Here is a 21,148-nt window from a genome sequence, read left to right as displayed (position 1 = left end):
TGTGTATACATATATATTTATATATAGAAACAGCTGTCCCAAGAAAAAGTTTATTTTAAGTATTTTAGTTCTATGTTTATATATATATATATATATACATATATACATAGTTTCAAAATTTTCACTTAAGATTTTTTGGCAGGTATTTAATTACTATATAAAATTTCAGTATATTTATATATATATATAGAAATAACATACACAAAATAAACTTTTGCTTGGTACAGCTGTTTCTGCGTTTAATACGCGTCCTCAGCCAAGTTTTATTCAATGAAAAGCAAACTTGTAAGTACAGCAATAAAATTATACAAAATTAGGTATTACGTAATAATAGATAGTTGATTTTAGACAAAATTATTAACAGAGTTTTTAGATAAATTGCTTTCTATAATGTATGCAGCCAGTTTGTAATTCGTTTCTTTTGTTTAGAGATTCAGATTTCTTAACTTTTAAAATTTCGATTTTTTCCGCATTGCACAATTTACATCCGTTTTTTAAACTGTATTTATTTTTCGTTCTTGTTAATATTTCCCACTGAATTTTAAAATTAACTTCGTTATTTTTTAGTTTCCAAATGTACTGCGATAAAGTTGTCGTATTTTTATGTTTTTCGTGTTTGAAGCTGTACTTGTGCTTTGTGTAGCGATTCTTGAACGATAGTCCAGTCGAGCCTACATAAAACTTGGTCTGGTTATCAGTTGTGACCAGACTTGTTAAAATGCTAAGAGTTACTATGGTAATTCAGCAATGAAGCGTCTTAACTTTAGTTCGTTTTAAGTTAGTAATTTCACGCTCGAGTAAACAAAGCAGAGCTTTTTAACATGTCTGGTTGTGACTGTCGCTTTATATATAACATTTTCCATCAGGCAACTTCCATTTACCGGGCATTCTTGTTTTTTGCAGTCACACATTCGCCTCTCTTTGTACTGCGTGTCTAACATCTTTCGATTGTGTGCCATTATAAGTTGTTTCATGTTTGGCATGCAGGAGTAGGACAATTTTAGTGTTTTCCTGTTAAAAACTTTACAATATGGATGGTTTTCAGTAAAGTTATTGTCCACAATCTCTAGGAAGCGCTTCCCAACCCGTGTTGCCACACTTTTGCAGAATGGAGCGTTGAAATATAAAATATTTCTTCTCCTTCTTTTCTTGTTGTTACCCTTCTCGTTTTTGTGGCTATAGGCTAACTCGTGATCGTATCCACTTTCTCTTATAGCTTCCTGGTATTGTTGGGTTGTTTCCTTAAAAATGCTTTGACTGCTAGAAATCTTCTGGAGGCGGTTGTTCACTGCAACCGGTATGTGTTTTAACACATGCTCTGGATGGTTTGACTTGCTATTCACATAAACCGTATGCGCATTTGGTTTTCTATACGGCTTATGGCTTTCATTTTGAAGATCTAATGTTACATCTAAGAAGTCTGTTACAAACAGATTGGCTTCGATGGTGACATATATATATATATATATATCTGCGTTTAATACGCGTCTTCATCCAAGTTTTATTCAATGAGAATTATATTTATATATATATAAGTATACTGAATTTTTGTAATGCACAATATTACGTCAAACTGTTTTTTTTTGTTTTTTGTATAACTTTTGCATCTATGTTTAGTCGAGTGTTTTTTATTTTAAATTGAACTGGCTTATCATTAAAGCTTTATGAAACATTAAAGCTTTATAAAATATATGTACCAGCATTTTTAAAATAGTACTTTTCCAATAAATTATATATATATATATATAATTTGTTGACAACATTTATCGAATATTTGTCCTCACAACCGACGATTCTACTTTAAATAACTCTGTCTACTTATGCACTTTTTTATTTCACAACATTTTCAAAAACAATCACAAACACTAAGTTTAATACTATATGTTTTTAAGCTGAAAAACTTATTGACTAATTTGTTAAATTTATTATGACGTAACATTTCTGCACAACTTAATTTATGTTGCATTTAAAAAAAAATTGCCTATTCTTAGAGCTTTTTTGAGGTTAGTATATGCTTTTATTAGATTTGTAGTTTTTGTAGACAATTTATATTTTTATGTTTTTATTCTAAACTTTGTTTTTAAACCATAAAGTTCGTTTATAGTTACTACTCACATAAATATTATACATAATTATACATGCTTTTTTTCTAATGTGTGTTAATATTTTATAGACGACGTAGATCTGTTCTTAAATTTATTTGAGAGCAGTGAGACGTCGTTAGTCGGAATAAGTTTTAACACAAAAACATCTGTGGTATATATTCCGATAAGCTTAGCTTATCAGGATCTCTAGGATTAAACGTCTTTTAACGTTACATCTTATATATACACATATATATAAATATAGAACTAAAAGTTAAGAAAACAAGCATTTAAAACAAAAACCAAAAATTAAAAAATGATAAACATACTTCCGGCTGATTCGTAAATATTATCGACAAGTAAAATATTTTTATTGTATTCAAAATCCTCAGTTCAACTTTCTTTATATGAAATGAACTACTGGCCTATATTTTTATTTAAGTAAACATTTTATAAGGTCAGATTCAGTATTTATATCATGAACGTCTTTTTATTAGTAGAATAAAAAGTAGTAGTTATTATATGTACAACTAAATGTTTCGATTTACTTTTTTCATTATTTAAAGTGCTTAAATCTAGAAATTCTTAAAATCATATTTTTTAGTTTTGATTATAAGGAGTCTAGTTTAGAATTTGATTACCATTGAAAATCTAAAAACACGTTATATAGAACCACTTTATTTAAAAAAGCCTTTATTTATGAAAAACATTGTTTAGAAAGATTGTTGGTTGACATTTATGATGGCAACTATGATTTATTCCTCCTTTTTGAAGCAAAACCTTGAGAAAGTTGTTTAAATTTTCTATGCATTTTTAATAAAAAGTGTTAATTAAACGATTAAAAATAGGTCTCAAAATAATTAATCGTATGAACTGGTGTACAAAAAACCTTTCGGTTATCGAGTTGTACACCACTTGGATGCATTTTAATTTCTTGTTTAGGACTAATATTTCTATTGGAATATTCTTATTTTGAAAAAAGTTAGTTAGTAACGAAATAACAAAAGTTTTAAACACGTTACTTTTGGAAACGGGTAAAAACTGCACGAAGAAAAAATTGCACGATGTTACTAAATTGCACGAGGGAATTTAATTTCATGAGAAAAAAATTGCACGAGTGTACAAAACTGCACAAAGACAAGTTTGCACGATGGTATAAAATTGCACGAGAAAACAAAATTGCGCGAAGACAATTTTGCAACAAGAGTCAATTTTGCACGAGAGTAAAAAAAAAAACTAAAAGATAAATTAAGAAAATAGAAAGACACTGACCGAAGATAAGGGTTAGGGGTAACAGTGATAGTGAAAATACAATAAAAAAAATAATAAAAGTTATTATAAAAAAAACTACCGACCGAGATTAAGGGAAAACAGTAATAGTAAAAAAAAAATTAAAATAAAAAATTAAATAAAAAATAAAATAAAATTCAAACCGTGCAAAATTGTCTGCTCGTGCAAAAGTATTTTCGTGCAATTTTATTCCCTCGTGCAAAAGTGTCTTCGTGCAAAAGTATCTTCGTACAATTTGTGCACTCGTGCAATTTTGTACGCTCGTGAAAACTTGATAGCTACCCGTTACTTTTATGATGCTTGTAAATTGTTTAGTTCCTTTTACTTCTTCCAAGGTAAATTAGTTATGTATGGTTTTAGTTTTTAAAACAAATACTTATTAGTCTAGCAGGCAATATCTTTTTGCGATTTATCAGCAGTGTTGTACATTAATTTTAGAGTTAAACTATATTGTTTTGATTAAACAAAACTCTATTCACGAATTTAAACTATAATGATTAGCATCTGATGAGAAACAAGCTACCTAAGGTATTTTTATCAAAATTTTTGAATTAGTTCTAAATTTAGCACGTAAAACTATACTGATTATATTTTTGATGTAATATTGTTTTGCTGTTTTTACGTAACCTTTCTTTGTAAAAAAAGTTACTATTTATTTCACCTAGAAAACAGTTTGGAAAATTTAATGTGCTTGTATAGCAAAAAAGTTCTTAGGAACTAAACAAATGTTAAAAGTAACTTTGATACATTTATTATTCAAAGGTAAATCTTTAATTATATACACTAACAATGTAAGCTCTTAAGTTTATTTACTGTAATAGAATTTAAGTAAGGAAAGTAAAATAAAGAAACAAAACTTTATAAGTATAGAAATATTTTAAAAGAAAATATTTAGTATAAACTGCAGTATTATGTTTAAAAATATTATTTAAGTATTCAATAAAAAATTATTAAAATATTTTTGGTAGTTAAGACACTAGAAGTTTGTCTAGAAATAAAAATATCATTTAAAAAAATCTATTTGTGTCAAACAAAGTTTTATGAAAACATAAGTTTATAAATAGACGTCTGTAATTATATTAGATGGCAATAACCCTGTTTGTAGGCTGTGCTTGAAAGAATCAGCGGCCGTTGAACAAAAAGAGGGTTGTTTAAATAAGAGTAGTGAATTCATATCGTCTAGTCGACATATGAAAAAGCTACTCTTAAAATCTATTAAATTTAAAAGTATTTAATACAAAAGTCAATTATTATTAGTTTTGTGAATTTTAGCTGTTTGTTTAGATGAAAGATTGGTTTTTGCACTGAATATTTGTACTGTACAATATTTAATAATTACGTCATAGTTTTTTTTTTATGTAAAACTTTTGTATTTATGTTTAGCAAAGTGCAATTTATTTCGAACCTCAGCTGATGATTAAAAACAATTTTATTATTTTTATGAAACACATTTTTAAATAAAAACTTTTCAATAAATTTTATATACTTCTGTACATATATCTGTATACGTTTCATAAAAATCAATCTTTGTTTAATGAAAAGTATGTGCTGATTTTTTTGAAATCGACTTTTCTAAATAAAATATTTAAAAACCCTTCAAGTGGGCTCTGTGGAAAGTTTTTAAGTTTATTTAAGCACATTATTTGTATATATATATTTTTGATTATATAAAAACAATAGGTTTATATGACCGTTTCGTATATGAGATATATTACCTCATACACTCATCAGTAAAGCTAGAGTTTATTAACAAAGTATAAAGTTTAACAGAAAATTAGAATTTGAATATGTTATAAGTATTTTGACGTAGTAATAATGAAGGTTTTTGTACAGCAAGTCAAGTTGTAAGTTTAAGAATTTATGCATTTTGAAAAGTCTGTATTAGAATAGTGTTTTAAACTGTATTAAAAAATATTTTAAACTGCTCGTGTTCGCGGCTTAATTTTACTTTGACTTAATATTTAGTTTTAATTTTGCTTAAAAAGTATTTTTAGTAATGAATATATTTTGTGTTTCGCTTTTCTTCTTTAGTGTTACTTTAATTATTACTACGTCATAATACTTATAAAATGTATAATTTTTAAATTTCTGTTAGACATTATTAATAAACTTTACTGATAAGCATATGAGGTAATATATCTAATATACGAAACAGTCGTTTAAACCTATTGTTTTTTATACAATCAAATAAATATTTAGCCCAATTCAAATTTTCGAGCGCTATGGACTAAAACTTGAAAGAAAAAAAAATTATTAGTATATATATATATAATTTATTGGAAAAGTCAGTCTCATTTTCGTATAAACCACCTTTAAAAGATTTTTTATGGTTAGCATACCGAAATCTGAACTGAGTGGAGCATAAGCCGATATAGAACTTTTTTTCAAGGTCAGAGTTAACTGTTGCCTTGTAAATGTTCTCTGAATGGCAATAGCCACCTTTCCATGGTTGCCACTGATCAAGCTGAGAAAAATTTACTAACTTTTTACTAAAATTTTCCTGACTTTTCTAAATCAAACTCTTAAATTAAACTTAATTCTAAAATACATAATCTAACACTTGAAACTATATAAAGCAGGGGTCGGCAAACTGCGCCTGCGGGCCACATTGAAATTTTTATTCAACTAGTTTATAATACTAATATTTTTGAATACACAAAAATAAAATTTTAGTGCTATATTTAAAGGATATTCTATTGCCTATTTTTTTTTGTTCAAACAAATTGTCTTTAAATATGTTTTTTAAAGCACACAAAAAACGTTCCTTTTTGACCTGCCGACCCCTGATATAGAGCTTTCAATCTAATTTTAATACAGGTTAAAAATAACAGTTTTTTGCTGAATTCTATCATCAAACTTCCAGTACATCACTTAAATCATCTGTGTATGATTGATGTTTGTAATAAACAGCTCTACCAGCAAAATACTTGTTTTATTACCTTATAAACACAGCTTGTCTGAAAAAAGACACAATCTTTTAGCATTTCCTAGCATAAATGTATCTAGATATATAAGAAACTTTTAAAATTAAAACCTTGAATTAATAGTGAACTATCACAACTAAAATCTTAAAACAATAACAAATTTTTTCAGTTGAAACCTTTAAACAATAAAGAACACATTTTTTTTTGAATTTCCTAGCATAAATGTATCTAAATAAACAAAACGACATATAAGGAACTTTTACAATTAAAACCTTAAATTATTAAGGAACTTTCACAACTCAAACCTTAAAACAATAACAATCTTTTACTGTTTAAACATTAAAACAATAAAGAACTTAATCAAATACTGTTTTTTTTAATGCATGTACTAAAATTTATTTTCTCCGTTTTTTCATTAGCACTTCAACCGCTTCATCTTATGGTTTCTTTCACCTGGTCTGCTTTCCGCTTCAATATACACATTAACTTGTTACATGTAATACTAAACTAACTGTAATAAATAAACTAGTAATACAGAACTCATTTATTTACTTAAACAAAAAACACTTTGATTCCAAAATTATGCTAGATAAACTTTTGTGTATATATCACAGTTTCACTATGAAAGCTACAGATCGTCAATACTAAAAAGCTTACAAAATCTGCTTGTTCAATTAGGGTACTTGTTCAATATGATAATAGAAAATTTTTGCAGTTTTATAAAGGATATTTTACTAACTTTTACCAAATGAATGCATTGGAAATAAAATTAAACATTTTTGTAAACTTCTAGGAAAATTTTGGAATTTTTTTCTGACTTTAAAGGCCTTATAATTAATTTTTACCATTTGAAGGCTTTGGAAAACAAGGAATTTAAACTGACAAAATCTGGTTTTTTTAATTTATCAAATTTCCTGACTTTTTTTCAAAACCCCCCATTTTTTCCTGACTTTTGTTATTTTTTAAAATTTTTCCTGACCAAGTGGCAACCCTGCCTTTCAAATGATATTTACAGCCACCAGCGCAATTACACAGATTTTTGATCAAATTACTTTTGTTTAAAATCCTTTGATTATGTGACTTAATTAATCTCTCCAAATTCGCCATACATGAATAACTGATTTGCATATTATGTTCGTTAAAGATCTTTGATGTATACGAAAATGAGACTGAGCTTTCGAAGTATGTTAGAGGCCTAAAGCTTAAAACATTGATTTTAAATTAACTTGGGAGTTGATAAAAAAAGCGCAGCCAATAGCAGATGGTAATAACCTTGTTTGTGGGCTGTGCTTAAAAGAATCAACAGTCGTTATGTATGCGTTAAAAATACAAGGTTGTTTAAATAAGAGGAGTGAATTCATATCGTCCTGTCGACATATGAAAAAGTTCCTTTTAAAATACAATAAATTTTGAAGTATTTTATAGTTATTTAACTGTTGTCTTTGTAGATTTTAGATTTTGATTAGTTAGAATCTAACTGTTAGATGGAAGATCGATTTTTGTACTGAATTTTTGTAATGAACAATATTACGTCATACTGTTTTTTTGCATAAGTTTTGCATTTATGTTTAGTAAAGTGCTTTTTATTTTAAATTAAACTGGCTGATGATTAAAGCTTTATGAAATATTAAAACTTTATGAAACATATGTACCAGTATTTTTAAAATCGTTCTTTTCCAATAAATTGTTTAAAATCCTTTCAAGTGGGCTCTGTAGAAGGTTACATAAGTATATATATAACTAATAAACTTATGTAGCAGTTGACTTGAAAGGGTAGTTTATTCAAACAGTTATAATTTTTTTTTATAGTAAGGACTTACAATCTTTATTAGAAATCAAACTTGCAGACTAAACTTCAAGTTTGTAACAATAAAAAAAAAGTAAATTAGTTTACATGTATAACTATCATTAGTTCTTTTGCTACTGCAAATCGGAAAAATGAAAGTTAACTGTCAAATTGAAAAAAAATGAACCTTTTTTAATGAAGAAAAAATAAAAACTTCAGTATTAGCATTTCAAAGTAAAATACCTATTTCATCTAAAAACTAAAAATTTCTTTTATTCTAATCCAAAATACAAAGTAGCCTATCATTAAGTTTACATAAAAATACTTTTTTTCAAAAAATGTGTTTGTTTTAAATTACGTTTCAACAAAGTTACATACTGCTTTAAATATATTTTTATCCATTGTAAAAGTTAACCGATAAACAAAAAACGAATTTGTGCTTTAAAAAAATGATTTTTCCACAAAAATTCCTGTAGTGGTAAAAACACTTATTTAACGTACAACCAATTTAAATCAAATGAAAAAAGGTTTTATAACAGCACAATTTAAATTTAAACATTTTAAGTAACTTGAATGATTTTTTTCACCCAAAGAAACTTGTAGTCGATAAATATTTATAAAACATAAAAAAAAAATTTTACCAAAAATTTTTGACCATAATAGTTCTAAAGTATAATATAATGTAAAAAATATCAATTACAGCAAAATTTACTTTCAAAGTATAAAAACAAAATACTGAAGCTAAAAAAAAGGAATGAAAAAAATATTATTTTGAATTGAATTATAATTTTTTAAAAATTTCCTAATCCTCCAAATTTTAAAAATCAAGAAAATTAAAAAATCATTGCATGCTTGGTCGAGATTTCTTAACTTCAGTTGGTTTTTTAGCAGGAACTTGCTTGGGTTCAGTGACATCAGTCGTGGTTGGTAACGCTGCAGGCACCGTTGGCAAGACAACATCTTCATTCAGCAGCTCCTGAAGCTCGGCTTCCAGCTCGTCTTCTTCCGGCTGCGAGGTCATGCTCATGTTGTACATCAGGCCGCAGATGTCGTTGCCCTGATCAATTGTCTCTGCAACGTCATCCATCACCTTCTCCACGTCATCAACGCCCATGTCCTTCCGCATCTGCTTCATGGCGTCGTTGCCCACTCTCAGGCTCTCCACCACCTTTCTGTCGGTCTTGCACTGGACCAGCTTGTCCTGCAGCACCTCCATGTTCAGCAGCACGCCCTCCTTCTCCTCGATGTTCTTCTCCACCCGCTTCATCTTCCTGAGCAGGGGAAGGGCCTTCATCTTCTGATTGCTCCTCACCAGACTCCGGATCTCCTTGTCAAGCTGCTCTCTTTCCGCCACCAGCTTGTCTTTTTCCGCTTGCACCATTTTGTACGTGGCGTTCATCTGGACTGAGCTTATTTCAGGTTCGGTTAGGGGCGACACATTGGAGTTTTGGGCGGAAGCAAACTTGACCACTTTCACGCAGTTGCCGTCTGCAGCAGTTTCAAACAATATTTTCTTCTCTGCCTTCATCAGAGCCATGACAAGTGCTAAAGAGCTGTTGTCGCCAATAAATTTCGACGAAGCTTCAAGAAACTCATTGTAGTCCATCACCTGCGGAACCTTGGTCACGAGTGAGTTCAAGTGGTCCAGGAGTTTGACACTTTTAGCCTTGACGGCCTTCTTTGACACTAGTCTGTTGTTTGTGACAACTGTTGTGGGGTCGTGAATTGGAAGGGAATTGATGACTGTGCTGCAAACCCAAGTGATTGGTTTGGTTGTTAAGCCGACACCCCATGACAACCAGCCTTGCTCAGCACTGGCGCAGTGCGACAAGAACTGGTCATGCGTGACCAAGTCACCATTTTTGAAAAGCTTTAACAAAACTTCTTTCAATCCAAGTGGAACTAAACCTGTAAAAATTTAATTTAAAGTGTAAAAAAAACAACGCACAGCAAATGAAAGTTGTTTACAAAGTATTTGTTACTAATTTTTAGTTGTTAACTACTATTAAACAATAGCTTTAAAATTCTTTAAAAAGAATTTTATAAATTAAGTCTATTACAAGCATTTGAAAAACAAAACTGTTCCCTTAAAACATTCAAAAAATTTGTTTCCAACATTTGAATAGAGTTATATACATAAACTTTCAATAAGTAAATCATGGCTTGTTGAAAAATTACCAAAAATAAATATATGAGTCAAATATATAAGGAAAAGAAACACTTTTTCAAATAGAAACTAAAAAATTACAAACCATTTCTACTGATCATTTGTTTGATTGTATCATAGCTTAATTCCAGTTTTTCACATTGGCAGAATAAATCAATGACCAGTTCTGAAATGAAAGCAACTTTGGTTTTGTACTCAACTGAATCCATATTTTTTTCAAGGGCGGAGAATAAAAAGTCCATTCGCTCATTGTCATTCCAACATTCAGGGTATACGTACTTAGTCATTTTGATAATTTATATATGTCTAAAAATAAAGGATTTCTTAGTAAATTAATACTTGCAAATTTAAAGTGCTTTAAACAGTAATTTAAGGTAAAAATTTGGTAAAGTAAATAATGTTTATAATTAATATAACCAAGTAAAAATTAATTTGTTTGGACTTAAAATAATAATAAAACACATATTTGAATTTAAATTAAATGATAAATGCATACAATATAAAAATCTATATTGCTATTAAAACTTCTTTTTAAATGAAAATTTTATTTTTTCAAGTACTTAATGCTCCAAAACAAAAACATTATACTAAAACACTGTTTTAATAAAAACAAACTACTTAGTTTAAATTTTATCTTTAAAGAAAAATTTAAGCTTTCATATATATTAATACTGCTATATGATTGTCTAAATTAAACTTATATGTAACTTATCTAGTTTACAGTATTAAATACTAAACTACAAAAAATATTAAAAAGTTTTAAATATTCACCAAAAATTGTTGCAGTCAAAGACACTTTGACTTTTTAAGATATACATTATAAATCATGATCGTTGAATAAAAGTAATTTCAGAATAGTTAGACAAATTATAATCTGCCAGTTTCTTTTTATCTTCTTTTAGTTTTTGACCAGCATAAACAAGGTAGTTGTTCTTCCACACATACTTCCAGTTCACTTTACAAGAACTGCCTTCTTTACTCAGCTTGAGGTTCACATGATCCTTTACGGCCCTTTTCAACTGTGCCACAGTCGCCTCCCTTTCCACTACGACCTTGTACACTTGACCATCTCCCCGGACAACTGATAATGTCAGGGCTTGTCCGTAGGCGTGAGCCAGCTTGGTTTTAAGTTCACTCAAAGCGATGTTTTCATGAAGGTCTGACAAGAGAGGGTCTTTCAGCATTTCTTTTACTTCTACGTGAAAAATTTGCATTGCTTGTTCGAAAGTAATTTCTTCTGATGTCATTTCTGTTAGATAATAACACAATCATATGTACGCACTGAAAGCTAAACACAGTATTAAGAAATATCATACATTTGGAAAATATGCTATAAGGTTAGCTTTTGAAAACTAGCTTTATTCACATTAAAGCTATTTCAAGTTATTTTTTATTTACTCAAGTTTTAGTCTTTATACCAACCAAAGAACATTTTAAAACATTCAAATTAAAACAAGATAATAAAAAAAACTATATTACAAAGCATGTGTAAGTAAAAGCGTTTATTACTTGTATTGTGTGTTACAGAAAAATTAGTTTATAAACCTGTTTAAAATTATCTTTCTTTGAGCTCATATTAAGACTAATTTGAGACTTTCACTAACTAAATTGATCATATTCTTCTCTGATAAAAAATCTACTTACTTAAGTAATGCCTACTTTATGAAACACTAGATTCAGTATAATCAAAACGCTTAAAAAACACATTACATACTTTTAACAAAAACTTTTTTTCGATTATAAGTAATAAAAAATTATTAATAAAATTTTTATTAATTTACATTAATTCTAGTTTTACAAAACTCAAAACAACTTTAAAGAAGTTGTTCTGATTTTAACATTTTAAAAACGTGATGTCTTTGCTAAATAGATAAAACTGATATATCTATGATAACATTAAAAACATTCAAACATAAGTTTTTAAACAAAAATAGATAAATAAAAATATCATTTTAATAAAAAACAGGAGGTCATCAGGGGGTACAAGACATATTTGTACAAAAACTAACTGTAAACTTACGTCAAAGCTTGCTGTATTAAATATATATATTTTTCCAACTTAAGTATTGTTCTTTTATGTATTTCTTATGGTAAAAATGAAGTAGGACTCTGAATTGAGAATTAAATTACTATACAGACAAAATAAATACTTACACTTTTACTATTAACTGAAATCTGTTTGTATAAGAAAAATACTTTGTTGGTGTGTACAATACACCTTATTTAAATAAACATAGACAAAAGCTATAAAACTTATTAACGTAACTTCCATTAATTAGCTTACAAAATTTTATATATGACTATTCTACAAATTTTGCTCTAGCTTTTTTTTATCAAAATATCTGAAAAAAAAAAAATGTTTCTCAAGATGACAAAAATAAACCTTCATTTTAAGTTTTGATTTAAGCCTTTATAGTTAATCAACAATCACTATATTACTATTTTTTTTGACTTACTAAATAAAAGTAAAGGAATATTAAAGTTTTTATTAGTTTTATAGATTTTTCAAAATTTATTAAAGATTTTTGAAACACATTTTATCTTGACCTTTATACACTATAAAAGGTATAAGAAGTAAAAGTTTCCTGAAAATTATAGTTTGATTAAGTTTTGAAAGATAACTAGTAGATATATATCTTTTATTTAAAAATATTTATGTTTTTATAAGTAGATTTTTTATTATTCAAATTATTATAACTTAACATTTTACACTACTTCTAAACTATAAATTTTTAGACAAACACCTTAAAAGTTTAAAAAACTAGTGTCAAATTTGTTTTTATCTTTTTAACTGTTACAGATTAGTTTTTTAATAGTAACCTAAACATAAGAACGTTTATATACTGCTTTTAATTGATTTAAGGCATGGGTTGTCATTCTTAAAACAAAAAAAAGAAAAGACCAGATTCACCAAAAAAAATTCTTTGTGGGCTTGGATAAAAGTAAGAAGTCTTTTGCAACTATAGTATCTTTGAAATTTTTAATTTAAGCTAAAGAAAGTTTATACAAGAGCAAATGTAAAATGAAATAAACATTAAGTAGAAACTCACAAGGAAAGTAAAGAACATGTCTATACAATTTTACATAAGGGCTTAAATTAGTTGCTTATTAGCTAAAACTATGTTGTAGGTTAAAAACATTTGCTTTGCTGGTCACAGTTTTCTAACCCCTGTTTATTAATTTACTTAGACTTTTATTTGAAAAAAATTCTTCACTCTACAATGCTATATCTATTAGCAAACGTCAATTTTATTATTTAAAACTTGTCACTCTTTGTTGCAAAAATGTCAGGTCAGTATGAGTGACCAAAAACTAGCCCGAATTTATGGTAAAATACAAAAATAAGTTGTGAAAGCCTAAAATAAAGAAAATAAAATATTCAAGCTTGCAGGCTTAAAAACATAATAGCATCTAGAAAAAAATCAAGTAAATAGTTATTTTCAACTTATAAAAACTAATCTGTAATTTTGACACCAAAAAAAAAACTGTCAACAATTCTGAGTTTTACTAAAATTTTGAAGTTATCTAAAAAATAAACACATTAAACTTATTTTCACACATAGTTTGCAAAAATCTTTATTTGTTATATATCTAAAACTACCTAGGCAAAAATAGAAAATATAAATAATGATGCTAATCAACTTTTAATATCTTCACCTCTTACTTTGTTTTTTTTTTTGTTATTTGAAACAGGTGAAGAAGGGTATATAAAATTATTAAAATAGCACGCCAATTTGATAGGTTACATGACAAATCAAATTTGGACAAGTCAAATTCTTAAAAAATGTTTAATAAGCTATATCTCTGTAAGTATTAAAGATTGTTTCAAAATATAAACAGCGGTTGTAGGTCTATTAAATAAAATTATGACTATAAAAAAAAACTGGAAATAAAAGCTATTAAAAGAGAAATTTAAAAATCAAAATAAAAGTATATTCTAAAACTTATTTTAGCCATATCTATAAAAATATTCAAAACTTTGCAGAATTAAAAAAAATGGTAAGTAGGTATTAATTATACCTACATACGTATATTCTTTTAAATTAATTTCTATTATATAAGTTGTGAACAATTATGAAAAATTTTAAGAATTTGAATTGGCAGAACTTGGATTATTGTGCACTAAATTTTGTAATAGAAAAGTGTTAATTAAGTACAATAATTAAAAAAGTAGTTCTGTTCTGTTCACAAAACTATCTTAAGATATTACACACAACTATAACAATAACACAAACAACTTAATCAGAAATTTAACATGACTTGCGTAAAACTTATTTTATCCTCAATTAGCTTTATACTTTAACTATTAGTTTTAGCTCTATAATCTACAACCAAATTTGTACAAAGACCTCTAATAAATATCAGTTTAATTAAAAAAAAACTATTTTACTTCTAAATTATTTTCAAATTATCAAAAGCTTTTGACAATACTTAAAAGTCTTTTCTGGTTTATTTGTTATACCAAAGTTTCTCTTTAAATAAAAAAAAAACCATCCAAAATTACAAAAAAAATGTGATAAGTTTAAAAAAATGAACAATATACTGATAAAATTAGCAGGGCTACTGATGAAAATTCTTAGACAAAAAGACAAAAAAAAAAATGTTTCATATGAAAAAGAATATAAGTTTAAGAAAAAATAAATTAAATTAGTATGAAATTAAAAAAATATTTTTAAATAACCTAAATTTCACACAAAACTTGAAAAGGAGTTTTCAAAATGGCCTCTTAAAGTTCAGACATGGCTGAGTATTTTTTCATATATTTTTAATATTTCCAGTGCTTTCTTATGAAAGAGAACTATTCCATAATTTTCCAGTTTTATAGGAATTCAGAGTTATGAAAGTTTTGAATTTTTTGATTTTAATATTTAATATAAAACGTGTTGACGCCTTTTTCAACTTTTCTAAAACTTAAAAATACAAATTCTAACCTGATTATTTAGTTAGAGTAAACAGAAAAAACCATGCAACATGCACCATTTTACAAAAAAAAAAAACTATTTAATAAAAGATTTTGTAATCAAGCACATTAATGTAATAAAAAAAACAAGGTATAGGACAGTTACAATAGACTTAAGTGAATAATAAAAAACAATAAAAAAAAAGTTTTAGCACTGTACAGATAAAAAAATTATTGAAAAAGGTATTCTACAAAAGTTTAAGAAATGTCATGATCAGTTTTAGTGACTAAATAAGATTTAGAATTCTGAACAGTTAAAATTTATAAACTTTCAATCAAAAAAAAAAAAGAACTAGAACCTTATTTAGTATAACCAAAAAAGCATGATTCTACTTGCTTTTTTAACATAACTAATAAATACTAAAATGTTAGGGTGGTTACGATTAATTTATTTTTAGACATTTTTTGTTAAATATAATCATTTGAACAAGAAGTTTTCAGCTCTCTGTTCAACAGATAGCACATACTTGCCAGAAATAAAGTAGCACTAACTGTAGCTTTTCAATAAAGTTTAATATATCTTGATTTTATTACTTTATCTTAAAGTTTTAAGTTTAGTTTTGTCCTATGCTAATTTAGAAGAAGATACGAGTTTTTTTTCAATTTTTTTGTCTAGCCAAGTAAAATAAAAAAAAGCCCTAGTGATCAAAAGCTAGCATGAGTAAACTAAGGCGATTCAACCAGAGTTTATTAAAAATTCTTGATAAGGTGCAATAGACTTTTATTTGTTGTACTTAATTTACACATTGTTTAAATCAAGAATGCAAGTATACCATTATATTGTTAACAAACATAGCTACAAAACATACTTTTATAAAAGTAAAAAAATTTAATAAATACCCTAACTAAAAGTTTTAAAAATTTAATGCAAAAAGTTTTTTTTTTCTGTTTGTGTTGGTTCTAAATGGTGGTAAAAAAAATTAAACTACAACACAATAAGCATTTTAACTAAATAACACAAAATTTAATTACTTTGATAATTTTTTTTATTCTATCCTCATAAATATTCTTTTTTGTTAAACAAAAAAATCTTTAAGCAAATGTTATAGCATAGCTAGTGTAGGTAGAAAGTATTACCTAATATTTATATATAAATAAAAGTCTATTGCACCTTATCAAGAATTTTTAATAAACTCTGGTTGAATCGTCTTAGTTTACTCATGCTAGCTTTTGATCACTAGGGCTTTTTTTTATTTTACTTGGCTAGACAAAAAAATTGAAAAAAAACTCGTATCTTCTTCTAAATTAGCATAGGACAAAACTAAACTTAAAACTTTAAGATAAAGTAATAAAATCAAGATATATTAAACTTTATTGAAAAGCTACAGTTAGTGCTACTTTATTTCTGGCAAGTATGTGCTATCTGTTGAACAGAGAGCTGAAAACTTCTTGTTCAAATGATTATATTTAACAAAAAATGTCTAAAAATAAATTAATCGTAAGCACCCTAACATTTTAGTATTTATTAGTTATGTTTAAAAAGCAAGTAGAATCATGCTTTTTTGGTTATACTAAATAAGGTTCTAGTTCTTTTTTTTTTGATTGAAAGTTTATAAATTTTAACTGTTCAGAATTCTAAATATTATTTAGTCACTAAAACTGATCATGACATTTCTTAAACTTTTGTAGAATACCTTTTTCAATAAATTTTTTATCTGTACAGTGCTAAAACTTTTTTTTTATTGTTTTTTATTATTCACTTAAGTCTATTGTAACTGTCCTATACCTTGTTTTTTTTATTACATTAATGTGCTTGATTACAAAATCTTTTATTAAATAGTTTTTTTTTTTGTAAAATGGTACATGTTGCATGTTTTTTTCTGTTTACTCTAACTAAATTATCAAGTTAGTATTTGTATTTTTAAGTTTTAGAAAAGTTGAAAAAGGCGTCAACACGTTTTTGTGCGGGATAAAAATATTAAAATCAAAAAATTCAAAACTTTCATAACTCTGAATTCCTATAAAACTGGAAAATTATGGAATAGTTCTCTTTCATAAGAAAGCACTGGAAATATTAAAAATATATGAAAAAATACTCAGCCATGTCTGAGCTTTAAGAGGCCATTTTGAAAACTCCTTTTCAAGTTTTGTGTGAAATTTAGGTTGTTTAGAAATATTTTTTTAATTTCATACTAATTTAATTTATTTTTTCTTAAACTTATATTCTTTTTCATATGAAACATTTTTTTTTTGTCTTTTTGTCTAAGAATTTTCATCAGTAGCCCTGCTAATTTTATCAGTATATTGTTCATTTTTTTAAACTTATCACATTTTTTTTCTAATTTTGGATGGTTTTTTTATTTAAAGAGAAACTTTGGTATAACAAATAAACCAGAAAAGACTTTTAAGTATTGTTAAAAGCTTTTGATAATTTGAAAATAATTAAGAAGTAAAATTGTTTTTTTTTTTAATTAAATTGATATTTATTAGAGGTCTTTGTACAAATTTGGTTGTAGATTATAGAGCTAAAACTAATAGTTGAGGATAAAATAAGTTTTACGCAAGTCATGTTAAATTTCTGATTAAGTTGTTTGTGTTATTGTTATAGTTGTGTGTAATATCTTAAGATAGTTTTGTGAACAGAACAGAACTACTTTTTTAATTATTATACTTAATTAACACTTTTCTATTACAAAATTGAGTGCACGATAATTCAAGTTCTGCCAATTCAAATTCTTAAAACTATTCATAAATATTCACAACTTATATAATAGAAATTATTAGAATTGTTGACAGTTTTTTTTTTGGTGTCAAAATTACAGATTAGTTTTTATAAGTTGAAAATAACTATTTACTTGATTTTTTTCTAGATGCTATTATGTTTTTAAGCCTGCAAGCTTGAATATTTTATTTTCTTTATTTTAGGCTTTCACAACTTATTTTTGTATTTTACCATAAATTCGGGCTAGTTTTTGGTCACTCATACTGACCTGACATTTTTGCAACAAAGAGTGACAAGTTTTAAATAATAAAATTGACGTTTGCTAATAGATATAGCATTGTAGAGTGAAGAATTTTTTTCAAATAAAAGTCTAAGTAAATTAATTAACAGGGGTTAGAAAACTGTGACCAGCAAAGCAAATGTTTTTAACCTACAACATAGTTTTAGCTAATAAGCAACTAATTTAAGCCCTTATGTAAAATTGTATAGACATGTTCTTTACTTTCCTTGTGAGTTTATTGTGTCTACTTAATGTTTATTTCATTTTACATTTGCTCTTGTATAAACTTTCTTTAGCTTATATTAAAAATTTCAAAGATACAATAGTTGCAAAAGACTTCTTACTTTTATCCAAGCCCACAAAGAATTTTTTTTGGTGAATCTAGTCTTTTCTTTTTTTTGTTTTAAGAATGACAACCCATGCCTTAAATCAATGAAAAGCAGTATATAAACGTTCTTATGTTTAGGTTACTAATAAAAAACTAATCTGTAATAGTTAAAAAGATTAAAAAAAATTATTTGACACTAGTTTTTTAAACTTTTAAGGTGTTTGTCTAAAAATTTATAGTTTAGAAGTAGTGTAAAATGTTAAGTTATAATAATTTGAATAATAAAAAATCTACTTATAAAAACATAAATATTTTTAAATAAAAGATATATATCTACTAGTTATCTTTCAAAACTTAATCTATAATTTTTAGGAAACTTTTACTTCTTATACCTTTTATAGTGTATAAAGGTCAAGATAAAATGTGTTTCAAAAATCTTTAATAAATTTTGAAAAATCTATAAAACTAATAAAAACTTTAATATTCCTTTACATTTATTTAGTAAGTCAAAAAAATAGTAACATAGTTATTGTTGATTAACTATAAAGGCTTAAGTCAAAACTTAAAATGAAGGTTTAATTTTGTCGTCTTGAGAATCATATTTTTTTTATTTTTTAGATATTTTGATAAAAAAAAGCTAGAGCAAAATTTGTAGAATAGTCATATATAAAATTTTGTAAGCTAATTAATGGAAGTTACATTAATAAGTTTTATAGCTTTTGTCTATGTTTATTTAAATAAGGTGTATTGACACACCAACAAAGTATTTTTCTTATACAAACAGATTTCAGTTAATAGTAAAAGTGTAAGTATTTGTTTTGTCTGTATAGTAATTTAATTCTCGATTCAGAGTCCTACTTCATTTTTACCATAAGAAATACATAAAAGAACAATACTTAAGTTGGGAAAAAGTATATATTTAATACAGCAAGCTTTGAAGTAAGTTTACGGTTAGTTTTTGTACAAATATATCTTGTACCCCCTGATGACCTCCTGTTTTTTTATCAAAATGATATTTTTATTTATCTATTTTTTTTTTAAAACTTATGTTTGAATGTTTTTAATGTTATCATAGATATATCAGTTTTATCTATTTAGCAAAGAATTCAGGTTTTTAAAATGTTAAAATCAGAGCAACTTCTTTAAAGTTGTTTTGAGTTTTGTAAAACTAGAATTAATGTAAATTAATAAACCACCTGTAATTTTCATCACCTGTAATTCTACCTAATTAAACAGATAATTTGTAATTGCTAAAAACAAACTTGTATTAGAAAATTTTAAAATTTAGTTTAACATTATCTTAATGAAATTACTTAAAAAGTAAATTGGCCTTGAAAAAACAAAAATGTAGAAGTAAAGAAAGATTGTGATTATAATAAAAAGTAATAATGTACGATAAAACTCAGAATTATCAGATTTTGCAATTTTGGAACTTGAAATGTCATATTTTTAGAAATGCAGTCACATTTAAATATAAAACATACTAAATCATCAATTAAATTTAACTTGTGGAATGATGGAGTAGGGGTTCTAATGAGGGCTTTTAAAAAGTTGAATATCGCAATGTAAATCTAGTGGTCAACATACAAAAATGAATTACTTTAAAATTACTTAGTTAATAATTTTTTAGTTGTTTGGTAAATTTTAGTTGTATGGTGAACTTATCCTTATCTAATTAAGTAAAACATACCTAATTATCTAGGAGAACATAACAGAGCATTTCAAATTATGGCCATCAGCACATGCATAGTCTCATGGTAGGGGAATAAATTAATAATTTTGTTTTAGAACCTGTTGATTTTTTCAGCTAAGGTGTAGTTTATTTGTGGTTAAAATCTGTTATGTTAGAGAACTTAAAACTGTTTGAATTACAAATAAAATATCAAACATCTCCACAAACTAAATAAAAACATATTAAGAAATAATATTTAGACTCTAAAGTTTAGAGTATAAACTGAAACGAGTCCTTTTGTTGATGTGACGGAAATCCCTAAATATTTGCTGAGTCAGCATAAAAAATTGTAATTTTTTTATGTTTTAATTAGTTTTTAGTATGTTTGAGTAAAGTAGGTTAGGGTTAAGGATATAAATAAAAAGAATAAAATATTTTGGGTAAGGTGGGTTAGGGTTAAAAGTATAAAAATAAAAAAATAAAAAAAATGATGATTTGGCAAATAGGGGAAACACCAGCAAAAATTAGGAGAAACACCTTTGCTTTAAAAGACCCACTGAAGTATGTATATTCTAATTTTTTACAACATAGATTTTGAGAAACATTTTAAAAGTCGGAAAAGTTAAAGTACTGCAATAAGCAAAACTACTTTTGTCTTTGACATTATTATTAAGAAGCAAACCAAAGTCTGCTCACTATTCTGAATTATTTATATCTGGCATTCTGGCAACAATGGTTGTGAAAACCTGTCTAGTATGTTAAGTCAGAAGGTAGGATTACAAAAGAATAATTTGATTCGATTAATTAATTAAAGCACTGTATAAAACTTGGGTAGGTGTCAGAATAGCACAGCGTCACTTTAGCACGGGGTAACACTTTAGCACGGAGTGACACTTTAGCACGGCGTCACTTTAGCACAGAGTGACAATTTACACGGAGTGTCACTTTAGTACAGCGTCACTTTAGCACGGGGTGACACTTAAGCACGGAGTGTC

At 26.5% G+C, this 21,148-nt stretch overlaps 2 protein-coding genes across 3 annotated transcripts; both read right to left on the bottom strand.

Annotated features, from left to right (window-relative positions):
- Positions 1-8,673: 8,673 nt before the first annotated feature.
- LOC145844903 (charged multivesicular body protein 7-like) lies at positions 8,674-10,507 on the bottom strand. Its single transcript, XM_082952326.1, has 2 exons — positions 10,337-10,507; positions 8,674-9,992 (listed from the first exon to the last, which is right to left on the bottom strand). Exons 1-2 carry the CDS (start codon positions 10,491-10,493, stop codon positions 8,926-8,928), a joined length of 1,224 nt encoding a protein of 407 aa, XP_082808452.1. The 5' UTR covers positions 10,494-10,507; the 3' UTR covers positions 8,674-8,925.
- Positions 10,508-10,942: 435 nt separating this feature from the next.
- Positions 10,943-20,236, bottom strand: LOC145844762 (U11/U12 small nuclear ribonucleoprotein 25 kDa protein-like). Of its 2 annotated transcripts, none has more exons than XM_082952194.1 (2): positions 20,172-20,236; positions 10,943-11,500 (listed from the first exon to the last, which is right to left on the bottom strand). In XM_082952194.1, the coding sequence occupies exon 2, from the start codon at positions 11,496-11,498 to the stop codon at positions 11,076-11,078; it is 423 nt and encodes a 140-aa protein (XP_082808320.1). In that variant the 5' UTR covers positions 11,499-11,500; positions 20,172-20,236; the 3' UTR covers positions 10,943-11,075. The 2 variants fall into 2 exon arrangements, with proteins under 2 accessions (XP_082808320.1, XP_082808312.1); XM_082952186.1 differs by lacking the exon at positions 20,172-20,236 and adding an exon at positions 11,797-11,860.
- Between the last annotated feature and the right edge of the window lie 912 nt (positions 20,237-21,148).

This window comes from Thalia democratica, chromosome 1 (assembly GCF_965202585.1).
Source record: "Thalia democratica chromosome 1, ktThaDemo2.hap1.1, whole genome shotgun sequence".
Classification (NCBI taxonomy): domain Eukaryota; kingdom Metazoa; phylum Chordata; class Thaliacea; order Salpida; family Salpidae; genus Thalia; species Thalia democratica.
Note: the sequence above shows the minus strand (reverse complement) of the source record. Positions and strands in the feature narration are given on the sequence as shown.